A 19,774-nucleotide genomic window follows, 5' to 3' on the forward strand; every position below is an offset into this window, starting at 1 on the left:
ACACGAGCGAGGCAGCTGGAAAACACATGCACTAGCCAACGGCTCTCGCCTTTGGGACCTATTGGCTTTGCTAATGACAATTTGTGATGCACCACAGCGTGGGATTTTTGCTGGTGCTGTGTAGCATCATTAAAAAAAAAGGATAAATGATGCACCACTGGCTTGCAAATGTGTGATAACTTATACGCATGTGTGTGTCAGCATGCATGTGTGTGCGCCATTCAAATAACACAGGCACCATTTGCTTAATTCTTTTATTTACAGATTCAAGGTGGCGTCTATCACTTGGCTCAACTAATCAAAATAATTATTTATTTTTTTCTTCAGAAAAGTGCATCAAAAAATAATAATAAATAAAGACCACAGTGGTTGGGGGATGCATTGAAGCGAACAGGGGGAGCAATAAGAGGTGAGGAGGGGAAAAGCAGTGCACAAGGGAGACGGGGCAGCAAGAATGGAGAGGAAAAGAAAGCAAGGGAGAGAAAAAGAGAGCTTGGTGGGTGAGAGGCGAGGCATAGCACAAAGCAAGAAGCACATGAAAGTGGCAGCCACATAGGGAGGGGTGAAGACGTACACAAGGCGAGAACAACGGATCATGAGGACAGAAACACACACACACACGCGTGGAGGGGCATGTTTGGGCACCCCACGGGGGCAGTGGCGTAACAATAGCCCCCACGGTGTGGGGGGGGGGCCGAGCTCCAGGTTGCCCTGCTCAGCAGCACACAGTCACGCACTGGCTGACACCGTGGACAGGCCCCTGGGCTTTGAGCTCCTGAATGAGTGGGTTTTGGAAGGGGGGGGGGGGGGCGGCGCTTCATGTACTTTGCATGGATGCCCCCTCGAGTTTTCTAACGCCACTGCAATGGGGAGAGATGGATAAAGCTGGAAAACACATGCACTCTTGTGGACTGCTTAGCCAAAAAGGAAAAAAATAGCTCCCTAAAAGTGAGAAATGGAAGGCTAGAACGCATCCTGTCAGACAGATGGCAAAGAGGTTATTCTCCAGGGGGCAAGACAAACAAGAGGGAGAAACAGAGACAAGGAAAGCCACTGAATAAGAAGCAAGCACATGAGACTGACAAAGACAAACAATGCTAAGTAATGGGCTGGCTGAGAGCACTTGGAAGTTTCCTATTAAGCCCACAGTAGGTATTTTGCAACCAGACAGCCAGACCTAAGAATATGAAAGGAAACAGAAATGTGTCTGACTCATACCCTGTGCTTCTGCACATTGGTTCAGCAGAACATCAAATGAGTACAACACTCACAAGCTGAAGTTCAAGGTTTCAAGTGGGGAGTGCCAGGAACAGGCCTGTGTGAGCCCAGAGGCACCCAGGAAGAGGTGGGCTCCACAGACTACAGAGGTGAGTCTGGAACAGGGACGAAGGGTTTATGATCCCGGCTTCGGCTGAGCAAACATCATGTGGGCCTGGGCAAGTCTCCGCCTCACACTGTGCCTCAAACTATAGACATGTGTCATTATCCACTGTAAAAATGTCTCCCCAGCACACCCAGGTGTCTGTAATCCACACCCACCACTTACACAACACTATGTGCAGCGTTTCTACAGCTGCAGTAAAGTGTCAGAGGTGTTGAGAGCTAGCTTTGCACTATATAAATTGCCTAAAAATAACAAAATTACAAATTAATCAATGAAAACACTCCACCAGGAAGGAAGGTTCATTTATTGAAACATGTGAATTGATGAGCAGAAAAGTCATGCCTTGAGGTAAGATCTGTGGTGAGGCTGTTCTTGCAGTCAATATCAAGGGGACATAACAGGACCCTCCACTTTTTGGGGCGACTATGATTTCAGGTTTCAGCAACCTGTTCTCTGAAGCTGGGTGGTCTGAACTATGAGGAAACAAAGACATTTGTATATACCGTAAATTCAAAGTATAGTATGCGGACAGCTTTGCGTAGACTTAAGGCAAGGGTGTCTTTGTGCCTAAATTATTTAATTCCATCAGGTAAAAATTACAAAAAACTGCAGCAGATCATAGCAGCAAATGCAGAAACATCATAAAGCAGACCTTGAGTTACAAGAAATCATCTGACATGTAAAATGAAATATTAAGAAAGAAACCATCAGTTGTGGCAACCCCCAGAGATGTCCATGGTGTAGTGTCAATCCAAAGTGAGAAGGTGCAAGGCCATTCCTAGCCGAAATCTAGAAAGCACCTACTCGCACCAGGAAAGAGGGCAAATCAAAAGGAGGCAAATTCATACGGGGGGAAGAAAACAAGAGGCAAAAGTGGAAAAGCAAGATTTAAAATCAAACAAATAAACAAAACAATTAAAAAACCTTAGATGTATATTAAAAGATGAAAAGGGTGGTGTGGAGAGACCAGATATGGCTGTTCTGTACATTGAACCCTATTTTGGACTGCGGCTGACAGAAGTCCATAAGTCCGACCCATGGTCAGAAGACGTGTTGAGTGGTGACAAACACCTGCAGGTCTACTGGGCCCTCCGGAGGGTCAGCTCCTCTTGTATGGTGGACAGGATACAGTCAATAAATAAACTAGCAAACTGGGACCCTCCTCCGTGCGTCACCAGGTCAAACATCTCCAGCTTCTCACCTAGGGTCTGCTGCAGGCCCACCAGGTAATCCCTTTAAGGAAACAAGTGAAAAGCCCAACTGTTACAACAGCAGATTAAAAAACAAACATTACACATTAGATACTTGAACATATGTTGAATGTCTCGGCAGGGGTCTTCAAACTGGGGGGCCACAAGTGATCCCGGGGGGGATAGGGTGCCCCAGGCACTGGCCAAGAGAAGCATTATGCTGATAACCAGGCTTTGTTTTAAACTGCAAAAAAACATGTAGCGGTAAACCACTTTGAATGGACTCCAAATACTCTTCAGTTCCCCCCCAGCCCCACTCCCACTTCTAATAATCACACTGTGGATACTTTTACAGGTTAGAAAGGCCGCCTGACCAGAATAGTATGTTTGGCATCAGGTATTTGAGTGCATTTTAAAAACAGTAACATGGCTTAACTGTAATGCTTAAATACGTCTAGACATATTTAAACATTGCCACTTTAATATAAGAATTGTGAAGAATTTGGAGGGGGACCTAATGTTTGGAGGGTAAAAAGTTTGAAGATCACTGCTCTAGGGCAGTGGTTCCCAACCTTTTGACTTCGGTGGACCCCAATTTTCATTACTGGAACCAGGGACCCCCACCGAATCATTATTGGAATCCGGAGACCCCCCCCACTGAGTCATTACTTAATGCTGGGGACCTAATCTGTTAAGATTATTTAATTTTCTAAGCAGTCGTGGCCCCCGTGAGGAGGCTTTGCGGACCCCGATGGGTCCCCGGACCACAGGTTGGGAATCACTGCTCTAGGGGATGCTGGGATAGAGATGTTAAGTCTTAAACCTTTTACATAAAGCGCACTACATACAGATGTCTTCTATGCCAGTATTGAGACGATGCTCTGGCAATACCGCCTACGGGGGCTTTACTGAGTAGCACCTTCTGTATATCTTGGTTCCCATCACCAACTAGACTTATGGACGAGCTGGTATTACCACCGCGAGAGACGTCTGGGGCTTCCCATGCCTGGTGCCGTCACCCTTCAATACAGGAAGACAGGGAGTTAGGGCGTGCTAGGCCAGGTCTAGGATTGTATTTAGCTTTTATGTAGTACCTTGCTACCCAGTCGCGGCTTGTGTGCAGCTGAAGGGGTAGGGCGGTACGCGCAGGAGGGTGGTTGGAGATCAGGAGGGAATTAAATTTAAAAAAAAAAACACCTGAACGCTACGTGCCGCTCTGCTCCTCCGTCTCCTCTGCCTTATTGCTGCAGGCACAGGTTCCGAGCCTGCCCTGCGGCCAATCCGGACGCTGCTCAAAGCAGGGCGCTCCCAGGCAGACTAGGAGTCTGTGCAGGCTCTCTCCAACCCGGCAACTGTGTTGCTGGGCTGGAGAGAGCTTACTGCACATTTATGTATGGACGGCTCGAGACGGCTGGCCAAACATACATGCGCACTCCCCCTCATTGCTGGTCACCCTGTGGCCCTGCCCATTTCCCCCCAAAACTATAATAAATAAAGTTTATTATTGTTTTTGTGGAAAAGGTTTGCAGCTGCCACTCCTGGCGGGGAGGGGGGCGATGCTCCTCCGCCCTTTATGGAGGAGCCACCCCTGTTGCTACCGCTAGTATGGTCCCAAAGCGCTATGGGCATCATTATCTGGAACTCAGTCCTGGTAGAGGTTGTCATAGTGAGTTCCACGTAGGAATCACTGAGGGTCATGCCTGAGGGTTAGAGAGGTTCTCTAATCTAGTGACTGAAGACACTGCTGGACCATACACAGGCCACTGACGCAGAAGAAAGTACAACAGAGACAAGCGGATTAGGTCTCATGTCAGACTTTGACGAAAAAGTATTTGCAAGAGGGAGAAGTGGGTGCGAAAAGAGACATGTAACATTTCATAGGAAACTGAACACCAGCCACCTCTTCTGACAAATCTATGGGGAGCGCAACTGAACCAGCAGCACAAAAAGCAATATATAAAGGTGGAGGATGCCCTAAGAAATTTGACAAAGTTTGAAAAGGATGGACTTGAGATGAATGAACAATTGTATTGCTAGCGACCTGGCGGTGGGGGAGGGTTCTAAGAAGCGTGGGGAACCACTGGTCTAGTGAGTTTACTTTATGACCTCATATTTTACCACTAACCCTTGGGGTCAAGCAGGATTGGTGTTACAGAAGGTACTGGAGGACAGGCCAAACAACCCCAGCCCTAATAAAATCATAACACGGTAATAAACATGTCATTAGTATTTTAAATATCACCAAATAGATCCAAACAAGGTAAGGTCCAAGAACCTCTCCTTAAATTCTCTTTCCGTAGTCCTGCTTCTCTAACAATCGCTACGTACCAGCATCCCTGGTCTGATGATGCCTGCCCAGGTACTGTGACACCACTCACATGATGGCTCCTTCAAATCACAGGGAAACTTAAATACTCTTCTTTCGTGGTGATTAACCCTTTGCTCGTCCTACCTCTTTTTCTGCGGCCATATGATCACTTGCTAAGTCTACAACATCCTTTTAGCACTTTTGTATATTCGGTGGCCTGACTTTGGTTGTCGCGCGTCTCAATTATTGTTGGGGCCTTCTTTGGCATTTTGTGTATTCTGTTTTCCCTGCAAATTATTTTCAGTCCAGCAACTGGTTTCCTGTGTAAGCTTCTTGTGTCTGCCTGCCCCTGTTCTTTCTGCCCCCTGTTCTCGCTCTGCTGGTCTGAAGAAAGGACCCACCGGTGGCTGTTCTGGGACGACCGACCTCTGTGTAATGTTAGTACCTCACTTTGCATTGTGTCTTATGTGCTCTCTGTTTCTCTACCTCCTTGTCTTCACCTCTCCACCTGCCTGTTGGTAGAATCAAACTTAGGGACACATAACTCATGACAGAAACTTCTGAAACTAGGGGATAAGTGTACAGTTGGCAGACTCAAGCAAAAAAATACAGAGGGCCTGATACACAAAGGTGAACTTAGACCAAAAGTCTAAGTTTAGATCTGAAGTCCAAGTTTAGACCTCAAGTCTAACTTTTCTATTAGTAAAGTTACACTTTTGGTCTAAGTTAAACTTTTGGTCTACACTTAGGACTTTTGGTCTAAGTTTAACTTTGTGAATTGGGCCCAGAGTAATGAAGTTTGACACATTCACCCTCCTCTAGGCACCTCTCTTCCAAAGTTAGGCCAGAAGACGCTTGCATAGCCAGGACATTCAGCAGATGTCCACAGACAGGGCACATCCAGCATCCTTTCTCCAGGGCCTCCAAGCATCATAGTATTAAGGCACAATCCACAAAGGGCACAGTTTAGGACCTAGGTAAGCAGATTCCGCAATGTCCGAAGGGGCCATGGCTGGTTCCCACAGCCCTGATGTATACTTTTATTCAGGAGCAGCACTTAGTGCAAGGAAGCAAGTTATCCCTAAGAGGACATACGTTTGGAAAGGCACACGCTTGGCACATTAGAGCCAAAATGGTTATCTGAACTTAGCTCAAACACTGCTTCATCGGTCCATCTATTCCTTGAGCGCACTGAGGTGTAAATGACTAACAGACATCTTATGCTGGCTGCTTCACAACAGAATGCACATGCTAGTTTAATGTTACATTGCTGACGTTGACGCAAGGCTCTTCCAAGCCATGCAGGGGATCCTTCCATTCCAAGAGAAACCCAGTGGTGGAAACCTAGTGCTAAGTGTTCTGCTGATTTTCAAACAATCTGGAAATCAGATCAATGACTCTACCAAACGTGGATAAAGCGGATACCAGCTCAGGGCCTATGCTTGGAAGCACCCTCCCCTCAGGGCTCTGCTGCGGCCTACCAAGGGTTTCTGGAAGAAAGGTGCAGACCATGTAGCTGTAAGATGAGATGATCATAGTCTTCCAAGCAACAACCAACAACGCCTCTGCATCTCTTTATCAAGAGAAGACAAAGGCACATTAATTCAATAGTCAGCTTTTAGCATGGAATGAATGATCTATGCTTGAGATTCTGACATGTATTTCTAATGAAACTGGGGGACTTGTGGCCACCGAGTACTTCTTACTTGGTTGTGTTACTTATTTTTCTTAAATTCGTAGTCTTAAATGTCTCTAATTTACATTAACCAAATACTTGCAAGTGGCTAGGTTTTTCCTTTTGCATCACTTGGCTTTGTGTAGTTTTTTAGAAGAGCTATTTTTCTGACTATTTATGGCAAATAACTCAGACTATCTAAAACGCATGATTGACAGATGCGTAGGGGGGGCTGGGATGTTACAACCCCCTCAATAAGTGCATTTTTTAACTAAATAATTGGGCACAGGTGCTTTCTATCGGGTATGGGGAGCTGTTTCTCGGATTTCACCAGGATTTTTTACATCCACAGGGACAAAAAAACTATACACAAAAAGCACACTGTTTTCAAAGTCCTACAAAATGTTAGTTATTTCACAAAATATTGTTTTCTCTCACTTTGTGCCCCTACCAATCCGCACTCAGCCCCCTTTCCACTGCACCTTCAGCCCCTCTCATGTGCCCCGCTTGTCTTATGTTTTTTTTAACAACATTTGCCAGTGTGATAGTTGGAAAATCTGAAGCCCCAACTCACCCCAATCTTACTGCCCAAGCCAGGCCCCTGATGGCTGAAGGGCAAACTCTTGACCAGTAGGTGAGCGTTTGTAAATGGTACAGTAGCCTGGTGGGTTAATGCACCTCCCTCCTGCATGTAGGTCACACAATTTCAAACAGGGAAAAGATGAATACCATAGGTCTAAAACATATTGTGACGTGCAACATACTGAAACGAAGGGGGCGTTTCCAAGATCAGAAAATTAGAAGGAAGCACTTGTACTTATTTAGAGAATGGCACTAAGGCCATCCTTTGGAGTGGCCCTTTAATCCCCGCGAGGGCATAAACAGCAGTTTCTGGCCCCATCAGAATTATGAGATCTGCAACTGTTTATTTTCATAAGGAGATTGTGGATGCTAAAAGCAGCTACAATCTCACAGTGAAAGTTGTGGGCAAAGTGAGGAATTACTTGGGGAATCAGACCTGGAATTACGGATTCAGGGGTAATGCCTCGCTTCTTAATGGAGTTTGGATTTTCCCCACCTCTCCAGGAAGTGGGCAAACACAGGCCTATTTCCTGGGCCACTTGTAATGAGTCCATAAGTTTGGAGGAAATGCCAAAAAGCTCTTCTGGTAGGCTGCAACTTCCAAATCAGTATTGTTTTGATTCAGCATTGCTTTGCTGGTATGAATGGGGCATGTTCACGCTTAAGCAGTAATATTTGTGGAAAGCAGGTTTCAGATCATATTTAATATTTGCACGGTAATCAGTAATTTTTAGGGAGTTCCCAATATGTTAGGTTAAAAAATAGGTCCCATTTAAAAAGGGGAATAATATTTAAAACCAGTTTGAACCTTGCAGGCATCACATCACATACCCTCTAATTAATATTTTTGGGGTTGCTTTCAACTCTAAAATATTTATTACTCGTCTGAATTATGGGGCAATGCGCCTCTTTCGTACATCCCATGCAATTTATAGAAAAATTAAGCATTTCCTAAACAAGTGTAGCTCATAGCATATGTGTTTAAAAAATCTTCAGCAATCTGTACCCTGCTTCCGTGCTTCGAATACCAGTGCCACGAGGTTCAAGTTACAACATTCTCTCCTTTACAGTCAGAAAAGGTCAGAGGAAAAAAAAAAAGACATTCAGGGTGAAAGATCTCATAGGTGGATATTATTAGAAAAGACTGCCTGACGTTTGTCAGATTGCCTTTGACACAGCAAAATCAGCGAGAAAAATAACAGGTAATTTATTGCTCAAACTCTCTGGCAACAGCTTCAAGGATAGCTGGGGTGCTGAATCACCTACTGTACCCCCAGCTCCAGTGCTGCTGTGTCTAGAACCCTGAAAAGTCAGGCAACACTATAGGCTCCGACAAGATGTGAGGCACTACACCGAGTAAAATTTCAGGATGTCGAAGACCTCCTCCGAAGCTAGAGATTATTTAGATATCGGCATTTCAGGATGTCAGAAATTATCCTGGGAAGCTAGAGATTATTTAGAAATGTCTTTAACATTTCAGGATGTCGAAAACATTTTCGGAAGCTAGAGATTTTTTTTTCAGAAATCCGTATTTCAGGATGTCAGAAACATCATGGGAAACTAAAGATTATTTAGAAATCTGTTTAAAATTTCAGGATGTTGGAAACATCTTGGGAAGCTAGAGAATATTTAGAAATCTGCATTTCAGGATGTCAGAAACACCTTGGGAAGCTATAGATTGTTTGGAAATCCGCATTTCAGGATGTCAGAAACATCTTGGGAGACTAGAGATTATTTAGAAATCCGCATTTCAGGATGTCAGAAACATCTTGGGAAGCTATAGATGGTTTAGAAATCCGCATTTCAAGATGTCAGAAACATCTTGAGAAACTAGAGATTATTTAGAAATCTGTTTAACATTTCAGGATGTTGGAAACATCTTGGGAAACTAAAGATTATTTAGAAATCTGCATTTCAGGATGTCAGAAACATCTTGGGAAGCTATAGATGGTTTAGAAATCCGCATTTCAAGATGTCAGAAACATCTTGAGAAACTAGAGATTATTTAGAAATCTGTTTAACATTTCAGGATGTTGGAAACATCTTGGGAAACTAAAGATTATTTAGAAATCTGCATTTCAGGATGTCAGAAACATCTTGGGAAGTTGAAGATTACTTAGAATTCTGCTTCTAGGGTGAGGAGCCTCTATCAATGACAAAGCAAGTCAAGGCGCGGAGCCTCCTGTAGGATCCAGATAAAAGTGAAGAACCCTCTGAACATCAAGTTAGGGATTGCAAAAGCGCTGCCATTTTTGAAACTGGGAAACCAGGTTTGAGTCCTGGCATTGGCTTAACATCTTACAATTCTCTGCAAATCTCACTTAAGCTTACAGTGCCTAAAAAATTAAGTTTTGCTTGTGTAATGTAGTCTACTGCTCACACAAAGCGCTCCAGTGCCCCTGGCCATGTTCATGCTAAAGAAAAAACTGCAAAAAAAAAATATGAAGGCTGTATCACTATGACACTTTATACTTGTGAGGATCTATGTGGGGTCGCTCCGACACTATTTCAATATTACTTTAAATTCAGGGTTTCAATGGTTTTGTAGGCTAGAAGAATCAAACTAAAATACACTTGTCAAGCTAGATGAGACCATAAACAAAAACAACCTAACAGTCCGTGCAAATAATACTTAATTCAGTGTTGTGATGGGAAATACACATAAATTCCTATAAATCCATAATATTCACTAGCCATATTCTACACCTCAGTGAAGTGGGAAAAATACAAAATAATATGGCCCAAGGAAAGGGTAAGAGGAATTCCTTCTCTACCCTAAAACCAGTGACAGGGGTGCAGCCACTTTCTGTGATACTGCCTTTTGGTAGAAGAATATATGTCTGTCCTGAAGTTGGCTACGTTGCTCTAAGATGGGAAAATGTGGCTCTAAGCGAGCACTTGAGGCAACAAGCAAACAAGATCAGTAAGCGAGGGGAGGGATGGAGTACCAGTCCCGATTGCTGAATTAAAAGGTCCCCATAGAGACGAGGAAAGGGGCGATGACCAATGAGAAACAGTTGGCCAAAAGTTGAATTGTGTATGGCCAGCATCTCTGTAACTTGTAAACTCTTGGCTACAGGAGGCTGGCTGTATGTCTCCGATCCATCCAGGGCACACGCAATCGGAACTGGTTATCCCACAAATATAAACAGGTCCACCGATGAGAAGACCCATCACAGAAAGAGACAGTTACAAATTGAGTGCAGCAATCTACTTTAGATATCCATGAAAGTCAGGAGGCAGCTGTTCTCCGATGGAACGCATGTTCGGAGATCCCTTGCCAGACTGCACCGGGGAAGAATCAGGATACATGACATGACTGGGGAATGATCTGGGATTGTAAAAAACCAAGGGATTTCTAAAAAAGAATAGACAAGATTAGAAATGATGTGACCAGAGCAAGCAGGAGTCAAAACGTGGTGTCTGGGAGTCAGCTTAGAGGGCTAGGCTGCTTGAAACCTCAAGGGGCTCTGAGACCTGTGCTCTCAGTGACAGGACTCCTATTTGTAAGACAAATGGGGCTGGGATGTAAGGACAAAAGCAGCCCATGCATGTATTAGCAGATGAAGTAGAACAGCATTACAAATTTGTATAGAGTCAAAAGGTTCTTGCATGGCTGTGAGTGTTGTACCGCTCTGGCCAAGTTAAACTTTGCCTGGCCTCTCATGTGTTTTTGAACATGAAAACCTGGGAGTCCACAGAAGTCTTCTGTGATTTTCCTTGATATTCAACCTAGTCTCTGCTGTCCAAAGAGTGCACCTACACTGTGTCTTAGCCCCCCAAAAGCACAGGAACAGGCAGACCGAAGTTGATGTAGCCATCCCAGCATCACCCGTCAATTCTTGAACAAATTGTTCATTAGCCCATATAGAGTAGCTGGGCGGCAGACTTTAGGCTTCACAAGTCTGAGGACATTCAATTCGCATAAGGGAGGCAGATGTATATAGGAGTGAGAAACTGCTGCATGAATATGATGCACAGGAACTGTAATCCACAACCTAGTAGGATGAGGAGCCTCAGCAGTAGAGTATGAAACCTACAGAAGCTTCCAGGAAGGTGGGAGGCGTGCCTATCTACTAGAGCTTCCCATTATCCTAGAACAGTGAGGAGTTAGATCAGGTAGGAGGGAGAATAGTTTGAGCCTCCAAGAATGGGAGTGGGAAGGTGCAGGGGTCAGGCCATGTACTCTGGAAGAAGCTCTAGTGCCCAATGTGAGGAGGGGGCAGGCACCTGACAGGAGCCACTCAACAACCGTGATGACCTTGCAGGCCTGAACTTACCCAAGAGTGCCTTGTTGGCCTGAAGAATGTGGATCTGCACTTAATTAATCTTAATTAGGAAATCTATTGTGTTTTTTCATCTCTCCTCCTCTCAATCTGTAGCCGCAACTGACCTGGCACTCATGATTGACAGTAGGAAAAAAAACATTCAAAAATACCTATTTTGCGTATTTTTCTGTATTTAAAACTAAATACAGACAGGAAAAAATAGTTTTCTGTCTGTAATTATATGTAACAATCAGTAAAAACAGAAAAATAGGAGCCCTACTTATTATTATTTTTGCCATTCTGCACCTGCGTCTCAAACTTTGTGCCATCCTTTGGAATAGGTGCTTGGCCACTGGACCTGCTACTCTTGGACAGAAAAATGTACAAAAGGAGGGCCTTGGTTTTGCAATTGCAGTACAACAGTACTTGAGGCCCTGGTACTCCAGTAGTAAACAACAGCACTCACCACTGCCACTGCCCAAAAAACAGATTGCCACAGAACCCGCCCACCTAAGATACTGCCCAGAAACCGTGGACCCCCACAGAACCCATCATACGCTCAGCTCAGAAACCACTGGCTGCCCCACAAGCCAGATACAAGGCCTCACAAGATGAACACATAATGGTGAAGAACAAATTCAGTTCTAAAAGTCACATTTTTTAAGTTACCTGGTGTTTTCCAGTTGTCCAGTGCGGGCGGCTGATGCTGCACAAATAGTGTTCAGATCTTTAGCTATTTCCCTGGAAGGCCAGTATTTGGCTGCAAGAACCTCTGTACTTTCTGCTAAATGCTTCACATCACCTGAAGTAGAAGCAAGAAATGCAGTAGTCATCAGAAATGTTCATAAAAAGTTAAACTAGTGAGAAAAATGTACTGCTTACTCCATACTTTAAAAAGACGCAGATTAATTTTACAAATGCAATACAGTTTGTTTTAAGGAAAGATTCATCTGCAAGTGCCTGGAAGCCAAAGGGCTTGGCTGCAGCAAAAGGGGAAAGGAAAGGTTGGAGCCCCAAACTAAATTCTAAGCCCCGAGTAGACTGCATTCAAATAATCCATTCTAGAGGGCAAAACGGTACTAACAACCAGAGACTCTATGGAGAGAGTAGCAAGAGGTCAAAATACTGGACAGATGACATCTCTGATGGTAGTGATCAGCCATGCAGCAGCGGTTGTAGATGGCCCAATGTATCTGGAGTTACTAGTGAAATAGGACAACGGAGGACAAAACAAAGATTGGTATTTGGGTTGGTGAATGTGGTAGTAAGATTCATGTTGCTCTCATCTGAAAATGAAAATCTTAGCCATTTTTTGCAGTTAGGCCACGATCATCACAAATGTAATGGACACCAAAAGGTGCTAAGTAGGGTTTGTCCCTCTGTTCTAAGCCAAAATGATCCAGGCCTCCATGATCTGCCCCAGATTTGACACTTGAAGTCTGTTTATTTCAGCTAGTAGTGTATTTTTTCAGGATAAACACTCATATTTCTAAATGTGATCTCAAGAGTCCCACAGATCTTCAGCGATCCCCATAATCTTTGTAGCAGAACTCTGGAGCAGCCAAGCTCATGAAGTCAGAGTCAGAAATTCAGAGGACCTGCCTTAGGGCAGAGCAGTCAGAGACCCAGACGACCTCCGAGCCGGATAATCAGAGAACGAGCTAAGGAAAGGGCCGGACATTCAGAGACCAAACCAACCTCAGGACGTGGAATTCCGAGAACCAGTCGCCCTTTGGGCTGGTCATTCAGAAAACTAACTGAGCATTGGATCAGGAATTCAAAGAAACACCTTTCAGTAGGGATGCTCAACCAGGGGAACAGCCATCATTCAAGAAAGCCTGTCAGACGAGAGACCCTGGCAATCATTGATGAGAAGAATGGGAAGAATGAACAGGGCTGCTAGCCCCACAAAGCTTTCTGGGAAGGGAGGGAGGTTTCAACTGTACTTTATTTCTGCCCCTGAACACATGAACGTGCACATTCTGACAGCTTAGCCTGTTGTGAGCCTACTTCTTTCTGTAAGATAGGGTATTTACATGCACTCTGATCAGTGCTGCTGATCAAACCTCTACTGGATACCCTGTTCATTGGGGAAGATTCCACTGCTCACCTGTATCCCCCCTACTCATTCACTGTCCAGCTTAGAATTGTAGTGATCTGAACGACTGCAAAGTACACTGAAGCAGTCTACGCAGCTCCCAAAATAATTGTGTAAACAACTATAAAAATTTTGCAGTACTGCATAATACATACACATATTTGAACTGTGGGTTATTGTTGGTGTATATAAGATTTTACATTGTATTTTAGGGTTTGTTTGGGGGTTTGTGTGACTATGTATATATTTAGGTGGGGCACTAAAATATTATGGTATGTTGGTCACATTGACTTGGTATTTATTTGGATTCAATTATTACTGGAAAGATAAAACAATATATGTTTAAGTATTCATTATAATTGGATCCTAAATATATATATTGTATAGCACACAAGAAATTTATATTATATAAGATGTTTGCTATATATTGAAAGAAGATTATGGGGGTTATTACAACTTCGGAGGAGGTGTTAATCCGTCCCAAAACTGACGATAAAGTGACGGATATACCACCAGCCGTATTACGAGTCCATTATATCCTATGGAACTCGTAATACGGCTGGTGGTATATCCGTCACATTTGGGACGGATTAACACCTCCTCCAAAGTTGTAATAACCCCCATGTGTTTGTTTAATACGAGGTCGAAGGGATAACTGTTCCACAAACCATTACAAGATGGCACCCACCGTTTTCAAACTAACAGATGTACTGATTGTTATTGAGTCCCTTTTTTATGTTTAGTTTTGGGTATTTAATTTTGGTGTATGCTAATCTCCCCCATCCGTGAACAAGGCTACGGCTGAAACGCGTTGGGAGGAAGACCGTTTCTGTTAATATATTTGTGCAACTGTTCCTGTGTGTCTTCACACATATGTACATACACACACACATAAATATGTACACATATACATACACACACATATGTACATACACACACACATAAATATGTACACATATACATACACATACATATATACATACACACACACACACACATATACATACACACATATACAAACATTAAAACACTAAACTTGCGGTTGGCCGTGTACTGCCAAATCGCTGGTGGTGCAGGGTGAAGGGCTACCGCCATTGCGCTTTAAACATAAACACTTCATTTCTCTCTCTCCAGAGAAACGCCTGCACTCGAATTGGGATGAAATATAATTTATTCAATCATGCAGCAATATATCATAGTAGTGCCCATCAATCCTTCCAATTCAGAACGCGTTTCGGCTGATTGCACAGCCTTTGTCAAGGGGGTCGCTCCCACTGGGGGGCATTTTTTTCCTTTTTCGCCCCCCCCCAGGGGCAGATCGTCGGATTGTTCACCCGATCTGCCCCCAGGGGGGGGCGAAAAACCCCTAGACACCAGCGATGTTAGTTATTGTGCACATTATTGGGAGCGACCCCTTGGGCAAGGCTCGCTCCCATTGGGGGCTAATTTCTTTTCTTATTTTGCCCCCCCCACCCCCGGGGGCAGATCGGCCAATTTTTGGGCCGATCTGTCCCCGGGGGGGGGGGGGGGGGGTTCTCTTTGCGAAAACCACTAGACATCAGGGAAATTATTTTCTTTGTTGTAGGGCAGAGACCCCTTAGGCAAGGGTCGCTGCCCTGGGGGCAATAATTATTTTATATTTTACGGCTCCCCCTGGGGATATGGGGGTAGATAGGCCAAAGGGGGGAAATTTCGTATTGGCTAGGCCAAGGAGGGCAGAAACCACAAATACGGCAGGGTTTTTTTTTTTTTTGTTTAGTGCTGGGGGTGCCCCCCCGTTTGCCCCCTTTGGCAAGGGTCACCCCCTAAAGTGGGCACAGAGCTGTTTGGCCATTTCTGCCCTCCTTGGGGACAGATCGGCCAATTTTTTTACGCCCATCTGCCCCCAAAGGGGGCAGAATCCACTTAGGCACCAGGGATCCTGTGTGTGTGTGTGTGTGTGGGGGGGGCATTTGGCAAGGGTCACCCCCCTTGGGGGCAGATCAGCCTATTTTTTTTTTAGGCCCATCTGCCTCCTAGTGGGGCAGAAGCCACTTAGGCACCAGGGACAATTTCTAAGTTCTTGCTGGTGGGGTGTTTGTCAACTGGCGAAGTATTTGTATTTGTGATTATAACAGTTTATTTCTTCTTTTTGTTCTAGTTCGAAGCTTTTGCTTCCTTTGCTGTGGATCCTTGCGGTTTTGGCAGTAGTTGTCCTGCGGGTTGCATAGTTGCATGTTTAAGGTAAGTGAAAGCAATTTACTCCAAAGGAGTATTGTTGACATGCATGAATGACATGTTTGTAGGTGGTGTACTAAATGCAGTATTGTGTGTGAAATTGTCCTTAGATTTGAGCACAATGATATTTGTGTTGTCTTATGTCTAATTTTCTTTTTTCTTTTTAGTGGAATATCATTGGTGATTGCTGTGTCTGTGCAGAGTAGTTGCTGGTGAGTAGCTTTTTCAGGCACGTGAGTGGTATAGGTTTTTAGTACATAACTCTTTGTGATAAAGCTACACTTTGTTTATTACTTATTTTAGTGCTAGTTGTTGTTGGCAATCCATTTGTTGTTAGGATCATGGCTAGCCGCAGAATGACCGCTCAGCAGGTTGTTGGCATGCTCTTTGAGTTGTCTTCAGAACATGACTACGAGACTGACTCTGCATCTGAGGCAGAGGAGGAAGTGAGAGATTCTGGCAGTGAGTTTTCTGTCCGAGAGTATTCTTCTGATGAGGAAGCTACTCTCAGTGTAGATGAAGGGCCTGTGTTAGAGGAGGACATTGATGTGCCAAGAGTGCAGCAGCCTGGGGCTGAAGGGTTTCCCATTAGAAGACCTGACACCTGGATTGCCACAAACATGGAGCAGCCACAGTTACCTGCATTTACTGGTCTCTCAGGGTGTACAGTCAATACGGAAAACGTTTTGCCTGTCCATTTCTTTCAGTTGTGTTTATGGATGTATTTTTGAAAGAGATTGTGGAGCAGACTAATTTGTATGCAGAGCAATATTTGCGGGACAACGCTGCCAGACTTAAGCCTCAGTCTAGAGCTACTCAGTGGGTTCCCACATATCTGGAAGAGATGAAAACGTTTTTAGGTTTGACTTTTTTGATGGGGTTGATCAGGAAGCCGTCACCTGCTACTTATTGGTCTACTAGTCCCTTGATGGCAACGGCTATATTTCCTGCAACTATGACACGTAATCGGTATTTGCTTCTTCTTCGTATGCTGCATTTTGTAGACAATGCTTTAGCCTTGCCACGAGATCACCCTGATTGTGACCATCTTTTTAAGATTAGGCCTGTCCTTGATCATTTTGTAGATCGGTTTTCAGAGGTCTATGTTCCAGGCAAAGAGATAAGTGTGGACGAGTCTTTGGTCCTTTTCAAGGGGCGTTTAATTTTTAAGCAGTACATTCCTAGTAAGAGGGCACGGTATGGGATTAAATTGTATATGCTGTCAGAAAGCAGTACTGGATATGTGTATAATTTCCGGGTCTACACTGGTAGGGATTCCAGTATTGACCCTCCTGGTTGTCCGGGCACTTTTGGAGTTAGCGAAAAAATTGTGTGGGAACTTGGTAGACGACTGTTTAACAAAGGTCACCATTTGTATGTAGATAATTTCTACACTGGAGTGCAGTTGTTCAAGGAGTTGTTCAGAGTGGACACTGTTGCTTGTGGCACAATCCGTTCTAACCGGAAAGGCTATCCAAGGGAGCTTGTCTGTAAAAAACTTGAGAGGGGACAGTGCAGTGCCTTGCAGAATAATGAGCTGCTAGCTCTGAAGTTTTCAGACAGGAGGGATGTATACATGCTATCTACCATCCATGATGAGAGTACTTCCCCTGTGACTGTTTGGGGTCAGGTTGCGGAAGTGCGCAAACCTGCGTGCATTTTGGACTACAATAGGCACCTGGGTGGTGTTGATAGAGTAGATCAGAGGTTGGAACCTTACACTGCTCTTCGTAAGTCTTATGTGTGGTATAAAAAGTTAGCCCTACATTTATTTCATTTGGCAACTTTTAATGTTTTATTGTGTTCAAGGATTGTTCACCTGAGTCAAGGATGACATTTGTTAAATTTCAGGAGTCAGTGATAGAGAGCCTTATTGTGGTGGAACAGGCCAGAGTTCCTAGAGTAGAAATGGTGGAGGATGTGGCTAGATTGAAAGATCGCCACTTTCCAGATCACATTCCTCCCACTCCCAAAAAAGACTTGCCCACAAAGAAATGTAGAGTATGTTCCCCGAGATCAATCCGAAGGGAGAGCCGGATGTACTGACCCGAATGCCCTTCAAAGCCTGGGCTGTGTGTGCCCGGCTGTTTTAGAAGTTACCACAGAAAGAAAAACTTTTGGCAAATACAGTGAGCGTAAACTGCCTATTTTATATTTTCATATGTTCGGTTTCACGGTTGGCATTACTGTCATGTATTTAGTTAGAGCTTTTGTGTTTGTAGTTTTCTACTTATTTTATAAGTAGTTAGTGGTTTCTTTGTTGTTTATAAACAACAACAAAAAAAGTGATGGCTGTGTACGTGGGGTGGCGGTATGGGTGGGGTGGCGCTTGGCTTACAGTATGGGTGGGGTGGCGCTTGGCTGGCGGTATGGGTGGGGTGGCGCTTGGCTAGCGGTGCCAGCCAAACGCCAGTCCACACACTCATCAGCTGGTGTGATTGCTGTATCAGGCATGTGGGTGTATGAAAGTGATGGGCCCTTGACTGGCGCTGTCTGTCGATGCGAGTGTTGTAATGTGCTGGGCCCGTGGCTGGCGGCGTGAATGGTCTTGTGCATGTCATGTATGAAAGGTGTGTGAATGGACTGTAAAGCGGTTGGTGCCTTGCCGTGGCTTTACAGCTCACGAGCTGTGAGTCATTGGTTCAGTTTTTGGGCCTTTCAGTTATTACCAGTGCATTTCACTTTTGTGAAATCTCTGGTTAATAAAATTTGATCTACTGAACCATCACTCACCCTCGTGCCAAATCCAACCAGTATGTGTGGTACAAATGACAAAACCTGCTCCGCTGTAATCAGGCGTCAAAGCACACTTGAGACACGCTAGGTGTCTCAGGTGGGACCCCGATGATGAAGCATGCCACCAACTTGGTTGGTGGGTGAGGGGTCTTTTTCACATAACCTAAGTGCGTTTCTTTTCACAATTTTAGTGTTGGGCACATCAGACGTATGTGGACACATCAAAATGATATATCACAAAACTACCTGTGTTTGGGGGGGGAGGGGGCACCTATGTTTTTGGTCCTGGGTTTGGCCTTCATCTAGGGAAACCTACCAAACCCAGACATTTTTTTTAACTAGACACCCCAAGGAGTCCAGGGAGGTGTGGCTTGCGTGGATCCCCCAACATTTTCTTACCCAGACTCCTCTGCAAACCTCAACATTTGCTTAAAAAAGCATATTTTCCTGACTTTTGTTTGTACGATCACCGCTCCAGCACAAAATTCCTACTCCCCAGCGTTCCCCTCAGTCTCCCAAGTAAAATGACACCTCACTTGTGTGGGTCCCCAAAGCAGAGTCAGCCTAAAGATGTATAAAAGAAGAATATGTCCTTATCAACTCGTTGTGCTATTCCCCTCTATCTCTACAAGTTTTGGGCCTTATTCTGTTGCAGGCACCTGGCCCACCAACACAAGTGAGGTATCATTTTTATGGGGAGACTTGGGGGAACGCTGGGTGGGAGGAAATTTGTGGCTCCTCTCAGATTCCAGAACTTTGTCACCGAAATGTGAGGAAAATGTGTTTTTTTAGCCAAATTTTGAGGTTTGTAAAGGATTCTGGGTAACAGAACCTGGTCAGAGCCCCACAAGTCACCCCATCTTGGATTCCCCTAGGTGTCTAGTTTTCAAAACTGCACAGGTTTAGTAGGTTTCCCTAGGTGCCGGCTGAGCTAGAGGCCAAAATCTACAGGTAGGCACTTTGCAAAAAACACCTCTGTTTTCTGTCAAAAAATGTGATGTGTCCACGTTGTGTTTTGGGGCATTTCCTATCGCGGGCGCTAGGCCTACCCACACAAGTGAGGTATCATTTTTATCAGGAGACTTGGGGGAACATAGAATAGCAAAATAAGTGTTATTGCCCCTTGTCTTTCTCTACATTTTGTCCTTCCAAATATAAGAGAGTGTGTAAAAAAGACGTCTATTTGAGAAATGCCCTGTAATTAACATGCTAGTATGGAAACCCCGGAATTCAGAGATGTGCAAATAACCACTGCTCCTCAACACCTTATCTTGTGCCCATTTTGGAAATACAAAGGTTTTTGTGATACCTATTTT

General features: G+C 44.4%; 1 protein-coding gene across 1 annotated transcript in view; it reads right to left on the reverse strand.

Moving 5' to 3' along the window:
• Window positions 1–1,670: 1,670 nt before the first annotated feature.
• Window positions 1,671–19,774, reverse strand: part of LOC138261080 (uncharacterized) — a 64,836-nt gene continuing 46,732 nt past the window's right edge. Inside the window, exons 7-8 of the mRNA XM_069209710.1 lie at window positions 12,077–12,209; window positions 1,671–2,617 (exon numbers count right to left, since the gene is read on the reverse strand). Coding sequence (XP_069065811.1) covers window positions 2,464–2,617; window positions 12,077–12,209 — 287 coding nt within the window. The 3' untranslated portion in view covers window positions 1,671–2,463. The remainder of the gene's footprint in view (window positions 2,618–12,076; window positions 12,210–19,774) is intronic.

Source organism: Pleurodeles waltl, chromosome 2_1 (genome assembly GCF_031143425.1).
Source record: "Pleurodeles waltl isolate 20211129_DDA chromosome 2_1, aPleWal1.hap1.20221129, whole genome shotgun sequence".
Classification (NCBI taxonomy): domain Eukaryota; kingdom Metazoa; phylum Chordata; class Amphibia; order Caudata; family Salamandridae; genus Pleurodeles; species Pleurodeles waltl.